At 46.5% G+C, this 15,266-nt stretch overlaps 1 protein-coding gene and 1 long non-coding RNA gene across 2 annotated transcripts in view; both read right to left on the bottom strand.

The window, feature by feature from the left end:
• Window positions 1-15,224, bottom strand: part of LOC140066005 (uncharacterized) — a gene marked incomplete at its 5' end in the record, with an annotated part of 72,209 nt that extends 56,985 nt beyond the window's left edge. The window contains 3 exons of the mRNA XM_072113570.1: window positions 11,708-11,936; window positions 12,651-13,678; window positions 15,182-15,224. Of these exons, the coding sequence (XP_071969671.1) occupies window positions 11,708-11,936; window positions 12,651-13,678; window positions 15,182-15,224 (1,300 nt within the window). The remainder of the gene's footprint in view (window positions 1-11,707; window positions 11,937-12,650; window positions 13,679-15,181) is intronic.
• LOC140065459 (uncharacterized) lies at window positions 7,928-9,027 on the bottom strand. Its single transcript, XR_011847926.1, has 3 exons — window positions 8,830-9,027; window positions 8,296-8,441; window positions 7,928-8,005 (listed from the first exon to the last, which is right to left on the bottom strand). It is a non-coding gene; the product is annotated as an uncharacterized lncRNA (long non-coding RNA).
• Window positions 15,225-15,266: the final 42 nt, after the last annotated feature.

The raw sequence follows: 15,266 nt of genomic DNA, 5'->3' as shown, positions 1-15,266 counted from the left end.
TTTAAACACCGGTGGGGGTCCACAAAAATCTACCAGTCAGGGGCCCCAACATGCCTAGTGGTGGCCCTGGATGTGATCTGATGATTTCACCGCGTCTCAATCCTCCAGTCCAAAGCAAGAAGACAGAGCCATTGCAGGATGCTATAAGAGCATTACTGGGGGCTTTTAGGAATATTATTGGGTCCACAGAACCACCACGTGGAATAACATTAGCTGAAACCTAGGTGTGGAGTCTAAGTTGCACATAGTTTTCATCAGGGCCCGCCACAACCACCAGGTAGCTCCACAGGTGCTACTTGCCCGCGGTGGTAGCAAAGGTAAGGTACAGAGTCAGCAGGAAAAATCGAGTCGTTGTCAGACAGAAGGTCAGGACATCTAGCACAGAATTGGAATCGGGGATGGTTGAGACGGGCAGAGAATCAAAGTCAGGAACGTAGCAGGAGGTCAAACGGTAATACACAGTCAGGGAACCCTTTCTCAATGGCATAAGGGCACAAAGATCTGGTGCGGGGTTTGCAGGAAGAGGTGGGCTATTTATTAGATCAAGTAAGCACCATCGTCAATCAGTGGCCCACTGGCCCTTTAAATCTCAAGTCGCTGGCGTGCGCGCCCTAGGAGATGGGGAGGCTTGCACTGGACCATGGGAGACATTGCTGGAGTACGGTCAGGTAAAACAGCCTGCCGTGGCCACGCTGGGGGACAGAGAGATGCTCGGGTGCATGGGTCGCAGGACCGTTACAGTACCCCCTACCCCCTCGGCCTCCCCCTCTTCTTGTCTGGAGACATATCTGGAGAACACCACGGTTCAGGATGTTGTCTTTGGGCTCCCAGGTTCTTTCTTCTGGCCTGAACCCCTTCCCTTCAATAAGGAAAAACTGCTTCTCTCTAACCGTCTTTATATGCAGGACCTCCTTTAGACATTAGTGGAATCAGCCTCAGGAGAAGGCAATTTCCGGGAGAAGCAGTTCAAGATGACTGGATTCAGAAGAGACACATGAAAGGAGTTTGGGATGCGCATGGTGGAAGGAAGACAAAGCTTACGCACCACAGGGTTATGGGGCTTCAGCACCTCAAATGGACCCAAGAAGCTGGACATACCTAGAAGACAGCCACACTTTATCACCCAGGGAAAAGACTGGAGGGAACCTGCATTTCTAATCATCCTGGGATTGGTGAGGGTGGAAGCCTGAAGCAGAGATTGACGCGTTTGCTCACAGATGGATTTGAGATCATGAACCAATTCTTCCACCATGGGAACATCAGAAGGAACAGGCAGAGGGAGAGGTGGGCATGGATGTCGTCCATTGACAATGTAGAAGTAGCCGCCCCGACAGATTCAGAGTCCAGAGAATTGTAGGAAAATTACGCCCAAGGCAACAGGGTGGACCAATTGTTCTGTTTGGCGGAGACAAAATGGTGTAGATAGCAACCCAGATTAACTCTCTCCACCAATCCATTGGACTGTGGATGGTACGCAGAGGAGAAATCCAGCTTTACTTGGAGTTGGCTACACAGGGAACGCCAGAAAACAGACTGGACACATCGGTCTGAGACAATGGGGAACATTTACTTACCCGGTCCGGAGGAGATCCCGAAAGTGCATTGTCCCACAACAATGCACTGTACCGTGGTTCAATAAGATTGTGCGCCGATTTCCTGAATGTGTCGGTTCCTCGATCAGGTCCGTGAGAGTTCACCTTCTTCTTCCTGGAGTGCATGGCTTGCAATACGGGCAACTGGGAATCGATATTGGCATGAGAAGTGACCACTTGTTACAGGCACAGGAAGTGCAGGAACTCACAAAGTCTCATAAATCCTTTACCGGATCTGGCCACTTGTATAAAAGAGGTATAAGAGTGACAGACCTCTGCAGCCCAGGGTGCCCAGCCACATCGGAGCTATGTCCCCAAGAGAGCCATTCGGACATAGGTCTTGCCAGAAGGAAGCTGCCGTAGGTTCACAGGAGCGGCAACAACCAGCCGTTCAGGAGGAACTATATGTCGAGGAGTTGGTTCTTTCCCAATTATATCTTAGGCATGAGCAAGAGAATCGGTCTTGACATTCTTTTCTGCTGGACGGAAATGTATCAGGAAGTTAAGGAAGTTAAAGAAGAGGGACTGACAAGCCTGTTGTGGATTGAGACGCTGAGTGGTCTGGAGGTAGTGGAGATTTCAAAGCAAGCTTAATGGCCAGAAGCTCCCGATCACCTATGGAATAATTCCTGTCCGCAGCTGAAAAGCTCTTACAGAAGAAGTTGCATGTGAGGGTTCAACCTTTGGGCCCTTTCTGGGTGAGAACGGCTCCAGCACCAACCGAGGAGGTGTCAACCTCTAGCAGGAATGGATTCTCAGTATCAAGCCAGGTGAGAACGGGAGCAGAGGCAAAGGCAGACTTCAGCTTGGAGAAAGCTTCTTCAGCAGCCGGAGGCCACAGCTTAGGATTGGCGTTTTTCTTGGTAAGCGCCACAATGGGAGATATGAGGGAGGAAACAATGCGGTATAAACTGCCAGTAGTGTCATGGGTGCTCACACGACCCGTGATCCTCGGTGTGCCCCAGCGCCCCCCCTCCATGTCTTACCTATCCTTATTCCTAATTCCCGTTCATCGGCCGTGCATGCGCGTTTACGACTCCTAGGGCGCGCACTTCTGCTTCAGAAGCTTTAAAGGGCCAGCGTAGGGACTCCGATCCAGTCCGGTACAAAACACAGCCCTTTTACCTGCACGTTGGAGCCCTCCATAAGGAGAGTCTGTCCTTCTATGTACTACTTCTCTCCACCTTGCCCCTCCTGCTGGGCCTTCTGGTTGCAGCTCCATGCTCCTGTGACTGGGGAAATTCTTAGTTGGGGGCCAGATTGTCAGTTCCGCTGCATGTTGGTTCCTCATCCTGTACCCGTCATGGTCTCTTCTGTGGTTCCCAAGCCACTGGAGGGTCTCCCAACCTCCCAAATCAGGACTTATTTCTAAGAAGCAAGCGGAGACTTTGCCGCCTCGCCGCCCCTATGACTACCCTATTGATCTCTTACCGAGTGCGTCTCCTCCACGGGGCTGGGTGTACCCACTTTCTGTTCCTGAGACTGCTGCTATGTTGGACCACATGCAGGAAAACCTGCAGAGGGGGTTCATTTGAAAATCCTCTCCCCCCGGCTGGTGCAGGCTTCTTCTTCGTTACCAAAAAGGATGGGTCACTCCGTCCATGCATTGACTACCGCGGTCTTAACAAGGTCACTGTTAAGAACCGCTATCCACAACCTTTGATCACAGAGCTGTTTGACCGCCTGCGTGGAGCCAAGGTCTTCTGAAAACTAGACAAGTTGAAGACCAACTTTTTCAGGGATCTACTATATACCTGTGTAGTGGTTTATATTGATGACATCCTGGTGTTTTTATCCAGATTGCGAGTCCTAATCACCTTTATGCCAAACTTGAAAAGTGCCAATTTCACCAGCTGAGTCTTCCTTTCCTTGGTTATATTATCTCTGACAGAGGTCTCCTGATGGATCCTGCCAAGATGTCTGCTGTTCTTCAATTGCCTTGTCCTGTAGGACTACGCGCTGTACAGTGCTTTCTGGGCTTTGCAAATTACTACCGGCAGTTCCCCTCTCTGGTGTCTCCTATTGTGGCGCTCACCAAGAAGGGTGCCAACCCCCGACTCTGGCCTCCGGCACCTGAAGAAGCCTTTATGAACTTGAAGTCTGCATTTGCTTCAGCCCCAGTTCTTGTAAGCCTTTCCATCTGGAAGTGGATGCCTCCTCAGTGGGGGCCGGTACGGTGGTCATGCATTTTCTCTAAGACTTTCTCTTTTGTAGAGAGGAATTATAGGAGATAGGGAACTTTTGGCCAACAAACTTGCCCTGGAAGAATGGTGATATCTTCTGGAGGGAGCTCACCATCCTGTCTGCATATATACAGACCATAAGAATCTCCTGTATTTCCAGACAGCCCAACATCTCAGCCCTAGGCAAGCCCATTGTTTTCTCCTATTCTCACGCTTCAACCTCTTGATCCACTTATGTCTTGCAGAGAAGAATATCAAGGCGGATGCCCTTTGTTGTGCCTCTGATGGAACCAGCTCCTCGGTTCCTGAACAGCTGGTTGTTGCTGCCCCAGTGGATCTTCATCAACTAGACCTATGTCAGTCCGGCTCTACGGGAAAAAAATTCTGACTTGGGGACATTGCTTACGAGTGGCTGGGCACCCTGGGGTGCAGCACTCTGTCGCCCTTGTGTCCCGATTCTACTGGTGGCCAGATCTGGTCAAGGATGTTTGGGACTTTGTGGCTTCCTGCGCTTACTGTGCCTGAATAAGCTGTTGCGTCTCAAGCCTGCTGGTCTCCTTCTGCTGTTGGCGATACCCAGCTGCCCATGGTCTCAGGTGGCTATGGACTTCATCATGGATCTTCCACCTTCTTCAGGCAATACCGTCATCTGGGTGGTAACAGACCGTTTTTCCAAAATGTCCCCATCTTCTCCATGTCTTGCCAGTCTCTTCTTCCACCACATCTTCTGGCTCTATGGACTTAGCCGGCACATTGTTTCTGATCGAGGGGTTCAATTTGTCTCCAAATTCTGGTGTTCTCTGTGTAACCAGCTATTGGACTTCTCTTCCACCTATCACCCACAGTCTAATGGTCAGGTGAAGAGAGTTAACCAGACTCTGGGCTGCTATCTTTGCCATTTTGTTTTGGCCCGTCCGGAGTTTTCCTATAACTTCCAAAATCCTGCTTCTGCCGGCTCAGCACCTTTCTTCACCAACTATGGTCTGCATCCACGCCCTCCTCTTCCTCTACCTGTGTCCTCAGACATTCCTGTGGTTGAAGAATTGGACCCAGTTCCAGGCGGATAAAAAGCATAGGTCTCCTTCTGTCTTCTCTTTTGGTGGCAATGTCTGGTTGTCCTCCAAGAATGTCCAACTAAAAATCCCTGGCTATAAACTTGGGCCTCATTTCCTGAGTCCCTTCGAGATGCTCGAAATCCAGTGGCCCACAAGTTGCGCCTTCCTCCCACCATGTGTATCCCGAATTCCTTCCATGTCTCTTTACTCAAGCCTGTCATCCTGAACCACTTCTCCCGGCAAGTACCTCCTCCTGCTCCTGAGGCTGACTCCACCAATGTCTTTGAGGTAAGGGAGGTCCTAGATATGAAGACAATGAAAGAGAAGCGGATCTTCTTGCTTGACTAGAAGGGTTTCCAGCCGGAGGAGAGATCCCAGGAACATTCTGGACCGCAGTCTCCTGAAGAGGTTCCTCCAGCCAAAGAAGAGGGGGAGGCCGAAGGGGGGGGGGGCACTGTCACGGGTGCTCCCGCAACCCACGTCTTTGGTTGCGGGCTTACCCATGATCCTCGGTATTCATCAACGCCCCCTTACCATGTCTCCTCTTTCTCAATTCCCGTCCATCAGCCGTGCGAGCGCGTTTACGTCTCCTGGGGTTCACACGTGTCGGTTTCAGAAGGTTTAAAGGGCCAGTGCACCGCTAATTGGTGCTGGCCTTTTTCAGGAAATGGATAAAGCCCAACGTCTCCCAGCATTCTCTCCCGGATCTTAGTGCTTATGCCTATAGGAAATCTGTTTCCTGTGCCTCGTGCTAGTGAATGGATTTCCCATTTATTGCCCGGGACCTGTTCTCAACTTCGTTCCTCCGGACCTCTTGCTTTGTCCCTGACCTTGAACCACTGCCGCCTGCCTTGACCACCGGCCTGTCCCCGACTACGAGATGGCCTGCTGATTCTGTACCTCGACCTTGACTGCCACCGCAGACAAGTCGTGCCTGTGGAACGACCTGGTGGTACCACGCTGCAGCAAGACCGGGTGCCACTTAGATTCCGGTCCCAGGTGTCGGCTTGTGTCATTGTCATCTCCGATCCTGATAGGCAGTAGTTAGCAAAGCCCAGGAATCTCTGGATAGCTCGAAGTCCTACTGGGTGCCTGAAGTACCCAAGACAACTTTGTGGGATCCATCTATAGACCCTTGTCAGAGATACCCGAGGAATGGAAGACTCTTTTGGTGGAACTGGCATGTCTCTAGCCTGGCATATAAGCGATTGGCCCTTAAGTGCTTGAGAACTTGTTGTACTTGGATTCAAGGTCTAAACAACAGGAGAATCAGGAGAGGAGAGAGAATGGAGGTGAAGGTATCAAACCTATATACCAAGTAAGTCCAGATCCATGTGGTACGTAATAAAGTGTGGGTTGGACCGGTATGGTAAGTAACACACCAAAGAGAGGCTTCCCATGAGCATACACAAAAACAAAAGGTACCCCTTTGAGGAGGGACAGGGAAAGAGGGGTAAAAGGAAGCACTATGAACGACCAAATTGAGTCTGAATAATTGCAGTAAAAAATACTTTATTAATGACTATTTAAGACATAATGATAAAAGCAGGATGAGAATCCTCAGACAATGCTGAGGGGGAATGACAGTGCAAGGCGGCGAAAACAAATGAGAAAGTCATCACCCCGGGCAGACATAGGAGGAGTTACACATGGACAAAGCATGCACATGTAATAGGTAAGGACAGAAGGTACATATAATGAAGGCAACAGGTGTAAAGTGGCACACAGCTGCTAACATGCATAAACATAGGTAATGTGCACAAACAGGTAGAGATAATACCTTACCAATGAACAAAAGGATAGATGAAGTGGACCTCCACTGTCCGGGATGGCGATATCCCCGACGCGCGTTTCGGCTCGTAACAGAGCCTTCGTCTGGGGGTAGCGTCATTCCAGTGAGGGGAGTGTTAAAAAGGAACAGTCAACCAATGGGAGCGCAAAGCCCCTGTCATGTGTGGGGGCGGAGCTGAATGGGTCACGTGACCGCTGTTGTGTGTGGGGCGGAGCCAAATGGGTCACGTGGTCGCTGTCATGTGTGGGGGCGGAGCCAAATGGGTCACATGATCGCTGTCATGTGTGGGGGCGGAGCCAAATGGGTCACGTGATCGCTGTCATGTGTGGGGGCGGAGCCAAATGGGTCACATGATCGCTGTCATGTGTGGGGGCGGAGCCAAATGGGTCACGTGATCGCTGTCATGTGTGGGGGCGGAGCCAAATGGGTCACGTGATCGCTGTCATGTGTGGGGGCGGAGCCAAGTGGTAGTATGAAGCGTCACATGGTGACCAGTCACGTGATCAGTGATCACGTGTATCTGGCGTAGCGGTATTGCGCAACAGCGTGTAAATGCAGGGAAGCAGAGTATGTATTGTGACAAGCAATGGGTAAATTGAACACCATTTAGTGCAAATACATGTGTTACAAGAGATTTGCAAAGATGCATGCGTAGATATAAAAACTTGATTCAATTACATTAGTATTACAATAATAGCGTTAAAGCCTGCATACAAAAAACTTTAAAAAGGGGGTTCAAAACATTATCCCAACATGTATTTATGGCTAAGGTGCCAATTAATACGCATAAAACATACCATACAGGGGATACCTATATAAAAATGGATGGTAACGTATACAATGTAAGGTTCCTAAGAATGAAATGAAAACCATGTGATAATAATGAGATCGCAATTTTGCAGTGATACATATTATGAATCATGACGGCGGTGAATTATGACTACCAGCATGGTAGAGTATATGTGCAACAACATCAAAAAATTTGTGATAATACAAGGTAGTGAGGTATTGGGCACAAGTGAGGACAGGAGGGCGTGAAGGTGAGGAAAGCACATGAAGGGAACACAAAATGGGAAGGTGATATAAGAATAAAACATAATAGTGTAATCTGTTGGTGAAGATTTAAAACGGAACCTAAGCACTGGAAATAAAATTGTGTATATAATACCCAGAAAAAATGCAAATGATTAACATGTTTATAAGATCGAACTCTAGTGTATAGTGCTGTACATCCTTATGTGTATATGCACCAGTTGACCCTTGCGAAGCCATATTATGCAGGACCAATAGAAGAACCGCATTTTTACCACCATGCTGTTTAGGACAATTAGAGATTGGAGACATTGCGTATATTATCCATAGCGCCAAAACCATAGGTTGACCCTGAAATAAGGAAATCAAAATAACAAAAAATTAATTAAAACATATAAAATAGATAAAAATACTATTGTATTTAGACGCCGATGCGTTGAATGCAGAGCGCGACCCTAGAGACCGGGGGTTGAAGGGCAGAAGTGGATCTACTGGGGAAACGGGGCAAAACTCAAGGTTTCGTTTAGGCCCCTGGGTTGAATGGTGTTGAGGGTCCAAATCCATCTTGTTTCGCACTGTGATAGTCTCTTGTGGATTGGGCCCCCTCTAATCCCTAGATCTATTTTATCAATACCACGTACCTTAAGTAGGGTCGGATCGGAGTTATGTCGCTCTTTGAAGTGTTGAGCCACCGGTTTTCCATCAGTGTCAGATTCATTATTCAGTGTAGACTTGATGTCACGCATATGCTCTCGGATGCGTACTTTCATCGGGCGAGTGGTTAGACCTATGTAGATTAAATTACATGGACAGGTTGCGTAGTAAACCACTGCTTTGGTATTGCAGGAGATATTGTGTGTGATGTTGTACATCTTGGTGCCCGATGAATCCGTAAATGTGTCGGCTTTTTCTACATTGGGGCATGCTACACACCTCCCACATGGTTTGCACCCCCAAGGTGGGCGACCAGCATCGAATATGGTGTTAGATTTGCCAGATGTATAATGGCTCCTTACGAGGATGTCTCGCAAATTTTTAGCCCTTCTCGCTGTCACTGAGGGATGTGGAGTAATATATTTTTCGATGATCGGGTCGCTTTGTAGAATTGGCCAAAATCTTTCCAAGGTCTGACGCATCAAGTGCCACTGAGAGTGATAATTCGTAATGAATCTCACCTGGTCTGGTATTGCTGGTTTTTCCTTAGGTGATAAAAGAGTCTGGCGTGGTGTTCTTTTTGCACGCCAGTAGGCCAATTTTAGGGATCTGTTACTGTAGCCTCGTTGTCGAAACCTATTTTTGAGGTCATCAGCCTGAATCTCGAAGTCATCATCCGAGGAACATATCCGCCTAATCCGGAGGAACTGACCAGTAGGTATGGCTTTCACGGTCTGGATGGGGTGAGAAGAGGTAGCATGCAATAAAGAATTAACAGAGGTCTCTTTTCTGTATACGTTTGTTTGTAAAAAACCATCTGTGTCCTTGGTAATGGTTACATCAAGGAAAGCCACCGTGGTTTTGTCTGCATGGTATGTGAGCCTGATGTTATAGGGATTATTGTTCAGAGTTGAAAAGAAGCTTTGTAGCTCCACCAAGTCTCCCCTCCAAATGATCAGGATGTCATCTATGTACCGGGCCCAAAACAGGACCCGGTCCATAGCGACATCCCGATCACTGTCCAGGAGGTCCCTCTCCCACAGCCCCAGGAACAAGTTAGCATACGAGGGCGCACAAGACGCCCCCATATTCTTATATCACCTTCCCATTTTGTGTTCCCTTCATGTGCTTTCCTCACCTTCACGCCCTCCTGTCCTCACTTGTGCCCAATACCTCACTACCTTGTATTATCACAAAATTTTTTGATGTTGTTGCACATATACTCTACCATGCTGGTAGTCATAATTCACCGCCGTCATGATTCATAATATGTATCACTGCAAAATTGCGATCTCATTATTATCACATGGTTTTCATTTCATTCTTAGGAACCTTACATTGTATACGTTACCATCCATTTTTATATAGGTATCCCCTGTATGGTATGTTTTATGCGTATTAATTGGCACCTTAGCCATAAATACATGTTGGGATAATGTTTTGAACCCCCTTTTTAAAGTTTTTTGTATGCAGGCTTTAACGCTATTATTGTAATACTAATGTAATTGAATCAAGTTTTTATATCTACGCATGCATCTTTGCAAATCTCTTGTAACACATGTATTTGCACTAAATGGTGTTCAATTTACCCATTGCTTGTCACAATACATACTCTGCTTCCCTGCATTTACACGCTGTTGCGCAATACCGCTACGCCAGATACACGTGATCACTGATCACGTGACTGGTCACCATGTGACGCTTCATACTACCACTTGGCTCCGCCCCCACACATGACAGCGATCACGTGACCCATTTGGCTCCGCCCCCACACATGACAGCGATCACGTGACCCATTTGGCTCCGCCCCCACACATGACAGCGATCATGTGACCCATTTGGCTCCGCCCCCACTCATGACAACGATCACGTGACCCATTTGGCTCCGCCCCCACACATGACAGCGACCACGTGACCCATTTGGCTCCGCCCCACACACAACAGCGGTCACGTGACCCATTCAGCTCCGCCCCCACACATGACAGGGGCTTTGCGCTCCCATTGGTTGACTGTTCCTTTTTAACACTCCCCTCACTGGAATGACGCTACCCCCAGACGAAGGCTCTGTTACGAGCCGAAACGCGCGTCGGGGATATCGCCATCCCGGACAGTGGAGGTCCACTTCATCTATCCTTTTGTTCATTGGTAAGGTATTATCTCTACCTGTTTGTGCACATTACCTATGTTTATGCATGTTAGCAGCTGTGTGCCACTTTACACCTGTTGCCTTCATTATATGTACCTTCTGTCCTTACCTATTACATGTGCATGCTTTGTCCATGTGTAACTCCTCCTATGTCTGCCCGGGGTGATGACTTTCTCATTTGTTTTCGCCGCCTTGCACTGTCATTCCCCCTCAGCATTGTCTGAGGATTCTCATCCTGCTTTTATCATTATGTCTTAAATAGTCATTAATAAAGTATTTTTTACTGCAATTATTCAGACTCAATTTGGTCTTTCATAGTGCTTCCTTTTACCCCTCTTTCCCTGTCCCTCCTCAAAGGGGTACCTTTTGTTTTTTTGGATTCAAGGTCTGTAGAGAATACCAGGAAATCGTCCAAGTAAACCACGACACAGGTATGAAGCAAGTATCTGAAAATGTCATTGATGAACTCTTGAAATACGGCAGGTGCATTACAAAGTCCAAAAGACAGGACCAGAAGTAATAGTAGCAACAAACATAAGATTGTGTAAAATGGCTAATTTTCCTTTACAACCAAATGCTTGCACATCCATACCAAATAGACATTTAAGTGGTTCACTTACCCAGATCCATACATTAAAAAACATTAGGTATGCTATGCAATAATTTCTTAAGTATCAAATGGAGAAATACCTTAGATACTGATAGAAGCACTAAAAAACCTTAAACCTCTAACGGGGGATTATTTTATTCTTATCCTAGCAGATATTTAGGGATCTAAATATTTAGGGATTACATACATATTGCGTATTGTATTGCATATAGCATCCGTCTGTGATGCTGAAATTTTGAATAAAGAATGAACACGCTGGTGAGTGCTGCCTTGCTCTATCTTAATTTACGTTTTGGACTCTGATTGAAGAGCACACCCTTATATGGTCGTTGCTCAGACCTGTTCCCTATACGGTTGTTGGACAGTACGTAATACATGGTGAAGAAGTGGTGCCAGTGATTCTTTGTTTGTAGAGGCAGAGATTCTCCTTTCTTCATCTGGAATGCTCTTGAGGAGTCAGACAAGTTCTATCCACCTGCATAGGCTCCTCTGCAGCAGACACGGAGAGTGGCAGACAGTCTTTGGAAGACAAGAGCCAAGCGGGGAAATCGTCGAGTCTTGATTTGCGCTTTTTCAAGTCGCTACTCCTAAAAATGCACAGTAAACCAGATGTCGATCCGAGGGGCCAGGGAGATGAGGTCACTCAGCGAGAATGGCAGGTCCCACCACACAGACAGGGCATCTTTAAAATGTCCAGAGAGTCCTTTTTTTAAAGTGGCGACCAAGGCCAAAGTGTGGAACTGAACTGCGTAGTCACCAACAGACAAGTCCTGGTAGTGCAAGTTCAGCAGGGCGGTTCCAGCCGATGAGGCCCGAGCTGTTTCCCCGAAGACAGACCGGAATTTGGTGATATTAGCCATGAACGAAAAGAGCTTTCACGGAAAGAAGGCTAATCATGAAAGCCACCTTAGACCGTTCTGTGACAAATTGTGACAGCATCAGTTCGAAATGAAAAGAGCACTGGGTAATGAAGCCCCCGCATAATTTGGCGTCTGTCATTCTTGGAGGGGATGGAAAGTCACAGCCTGGGTTCAGCAGTAGACAGTGCAGTGTAGTAGCGGAAGGTACTGCAGGCACTGGATGCTGGTGCTGGGCAGCCAAAAATTGCTGCAAGATGGAGGTGAGCTGACCAAGTTGTTGGCCCTGAGCGGCAAACTGCTGGGACATGATTGTGGTGAAATCAGCCAGTTCAGGTAGCGGAACCTTGGCTGGATATTACTGTCAGTATCAGAGGTAGTGAACCCCCTGAACCACCGCGAACTATGATGTAAAGCCGACACCTGGGAACAGAGTCTAAGTGACACCCTGTTTTCCCCAGAGCCCGCCACATGGTGAAAACTTTATGTAAAGTTATTTCTTGCTTCAAAACAGGACATTGAGATAAGTTAGTCTGGTTACATAAATTATAGAGGGCAAGACTGGTGTACAGAGGTGAGTGAACAAGTGAGGCATTGATGTGGATAGATGATACAAGTGAGACAAGTAAAACAACCATAGCAAACAAAGAGAAATGGAAAACATATCTAGACAAACATAATTCTTCATTTTTCTCTGCCATCTTACCTGTCTCCTGCCCCGTCTAACTACAATGTATAACTGCAGCAGCATATGCTACTAGATTTCCCGCATTCAGAACATGTAAATGGCTTCTCCCCTTTGTGAAGTCTCTGATGTCTAACAAGAGCCGAATTACTACTGTATTTTTCCCCACATACTAAACATGAAAATGGCTTCTCCCCAGTGTGACTTCTCTGATGTTTAACAAGATTTGATTTCTCATTAAAACATTTTCCACATTCTGAACATGAAAATGGCTTCTCCCCAGTGTGAATTCTCTGATGTTTAACAAGATCTTGTTTTTGGATAAAACATTTCCCACATTCTGAACATGAAAATGGCTTCTCCCCAGTGTGAATTCTCTGATGTTTACCAAGATTTTGTTTTCGGATAAAACATTTCCCACATTCTGAACATGAAAATGGCTTCTCCCCAGTGTGAATTCTCTGATGTTTAACAAGATCTGATTTTTGGATAAAACATTTCCCACATTCTGAACAAGAAAATGGCTTCTCTCCAGTGTGAATTGTCTTATGTTTAACAAGATCATACTTTTGGATAAAACATTTCCCACATAATGAACATGTAAATGGCTTCTCCCCAGTGTGACTTCTCTGATGTGCAACAAGATTTTTTTTGTGGCTAAAATGTTTCCCACATTCTGAACATGTAAATGGCTTCTCCCCTGTGTGAATTCTTAGATGAATACCAAGATCTGATTTTCGGTTAAAATATTTCCCACATTCTGAACATGAAAATGGCTTCTCCCCAGTGTGAATTCTTTGATGTCTAGCAAGATCTGATTTTCGGCTAAAATATTTCCCACATTTTGAACATAAGAATGGCTTCTCTTCTGTGTTAATTAATTGTTGTCCAATATCTAATTTGTAGATTAAATATAGTTTTGCAGTCTGTGATGATGAAACAGGTGGAGGACCATTGCTGTGTAGTGCTGAGGATGGATCTTTCTCTTCATATGTATCTCCTGTGACCTCAATTTCTTCTACTTTAGAATCTGAAGATATCAGATGTCCCTCTGAGCTCCTGCTGCAGTCATCTGCCAAGGAAACATAAAATGTTATAATATTTTGATATTTTATAGATTCCCTTTCTAGGTTGCTGAAGATCTTCCGATCCTTCCTGACCCGAGCTCCTTTTTAGAATGATCAGTGCTCAGTAAGTTTGTGTTGGGCTAAGGGCTGAGTAATCTGCTTTATCCATTACCAGCCTCAGGTGGAAGGTGTTTCTTCTGTTGTAACAAACAGAACCCAGGAGATGTTACAGATCTGAGCTAAAACTTAAAGAGGACCTGTCAACCCAAAAAAGACCCCGTCCAAATGTGCCACTCATAACCCTCTCCCTAGCTCCTTTCTCCCCAGCCAGGTTTTTTTTTTAAATTTATGCTTGGAAAAATGGTTGAAACAGATCAGACCTCTTAACAAATAAGAGGTTGGATCCTCATATCTCGAGCGCTGCAGTCGGGTGTATTCATTAAGGGGGCAGACCGACACTCCCCCAGCACGCCCCTGGAGACCTATAGGAGAAGCCGGCCTCATTGCAAAGATCACGTAATCGCTGACGGCTCTCTGCGCTGCAGCCGTGGACTTGCTTATTAACATTGCAAGCCAGCCGGAAATGTTAAAAAGCAGGTCCGTGTCCGCAGCCGCTGTCAGTGCGGCCGGCTTGCAATGTTAATAAGGAGGTCTACGGATGCAGCGCGGAGAGCCGGCAGCGATTACGCAATTGGCACATTTGGAATGGGTCTTTTTTGGGGTGACAGGTCCTCTTTAAACCACTTTCTGAATAGTTCTATAATAAAGCAGGGGTTCTTCTGAAATTGTCTTGAACCTTCCCAATTTTTGGGAAAGTGGCATCACTGACACAGACTAAGGCTACATTCACACACATGTATGGGGGACGTATATACGGCTGACATATATATAGCAGATATACGTCCCCCATACACTTCTATGGGCTCATGGCACTGTACCGCTCCATAGCCCGTAGAAAGATATGACATGTCCTATCTTTCTACGTGTATATGCCTATGGAAAGGGGCAGAGGTGAGCAGCGCTCATCTCTTGCTCCTCTCCGCAGCGCCGATGTATGCCCGCAATCAATATAAATGTAATATATAATATAAAATTAATATAAATTTTGGTATTGATACTCTTTTAAACTCACTTAGTTAAAATCATGTTGTTGTGCTTTATTAAACTTTTTTATGTATTGGGGCTTTGGGGGCATTTTTATTATTTTTTATTTAAAAACATTTTTTTACTTTTTTTTTTGGTGCACTATGGGACATGAACAAGCAATCATTTGTTTGCTTGTTCACTATAATACCCTGCAATACTGATGTATTTCATGGGTTAACACACCCGATCGAAGCTCGCTCCGACCAGGGGTGTTGCATGGGGATGTCAGCTGTGAGACACTGACACTGACACTGACATCCTCGGCTCCATGACGTACTATTACTGCAGTGAGCGCTAAGAGGTTACATTTAGAAGGTGATGCTCTTGCGCTTTCAGGAGATCTAGTATATGTTCATACTGACCTGGCAGCTCCGTCTCTTCCTTCACGGCCCCGGGGATCAGTATTCCTGCAGGAAAAACAGAGACTTATTCCTTCTTTCCATACAG

Source organism: Engystomops pustulosus, chromosome 6 (genome assembly GCF_040894005.1).
Source record: "Engystomops pustulosus chromosome 6, aEngPut4.maternal, whole genome shotgun sequence".
Classification (NCBI taxonomy): domain Eukaryota; kingdom Metazoa; phylum Chordata; class Amphibia; order Anura; family Leptodactylidae; genus Engystomops; species Engystomops pustulosus.
The sequence above is the reverse complement of the archived record's forward strand: the minus strand, read 5'-3'. Positions and strand labels throughout refer to the sequence as shown.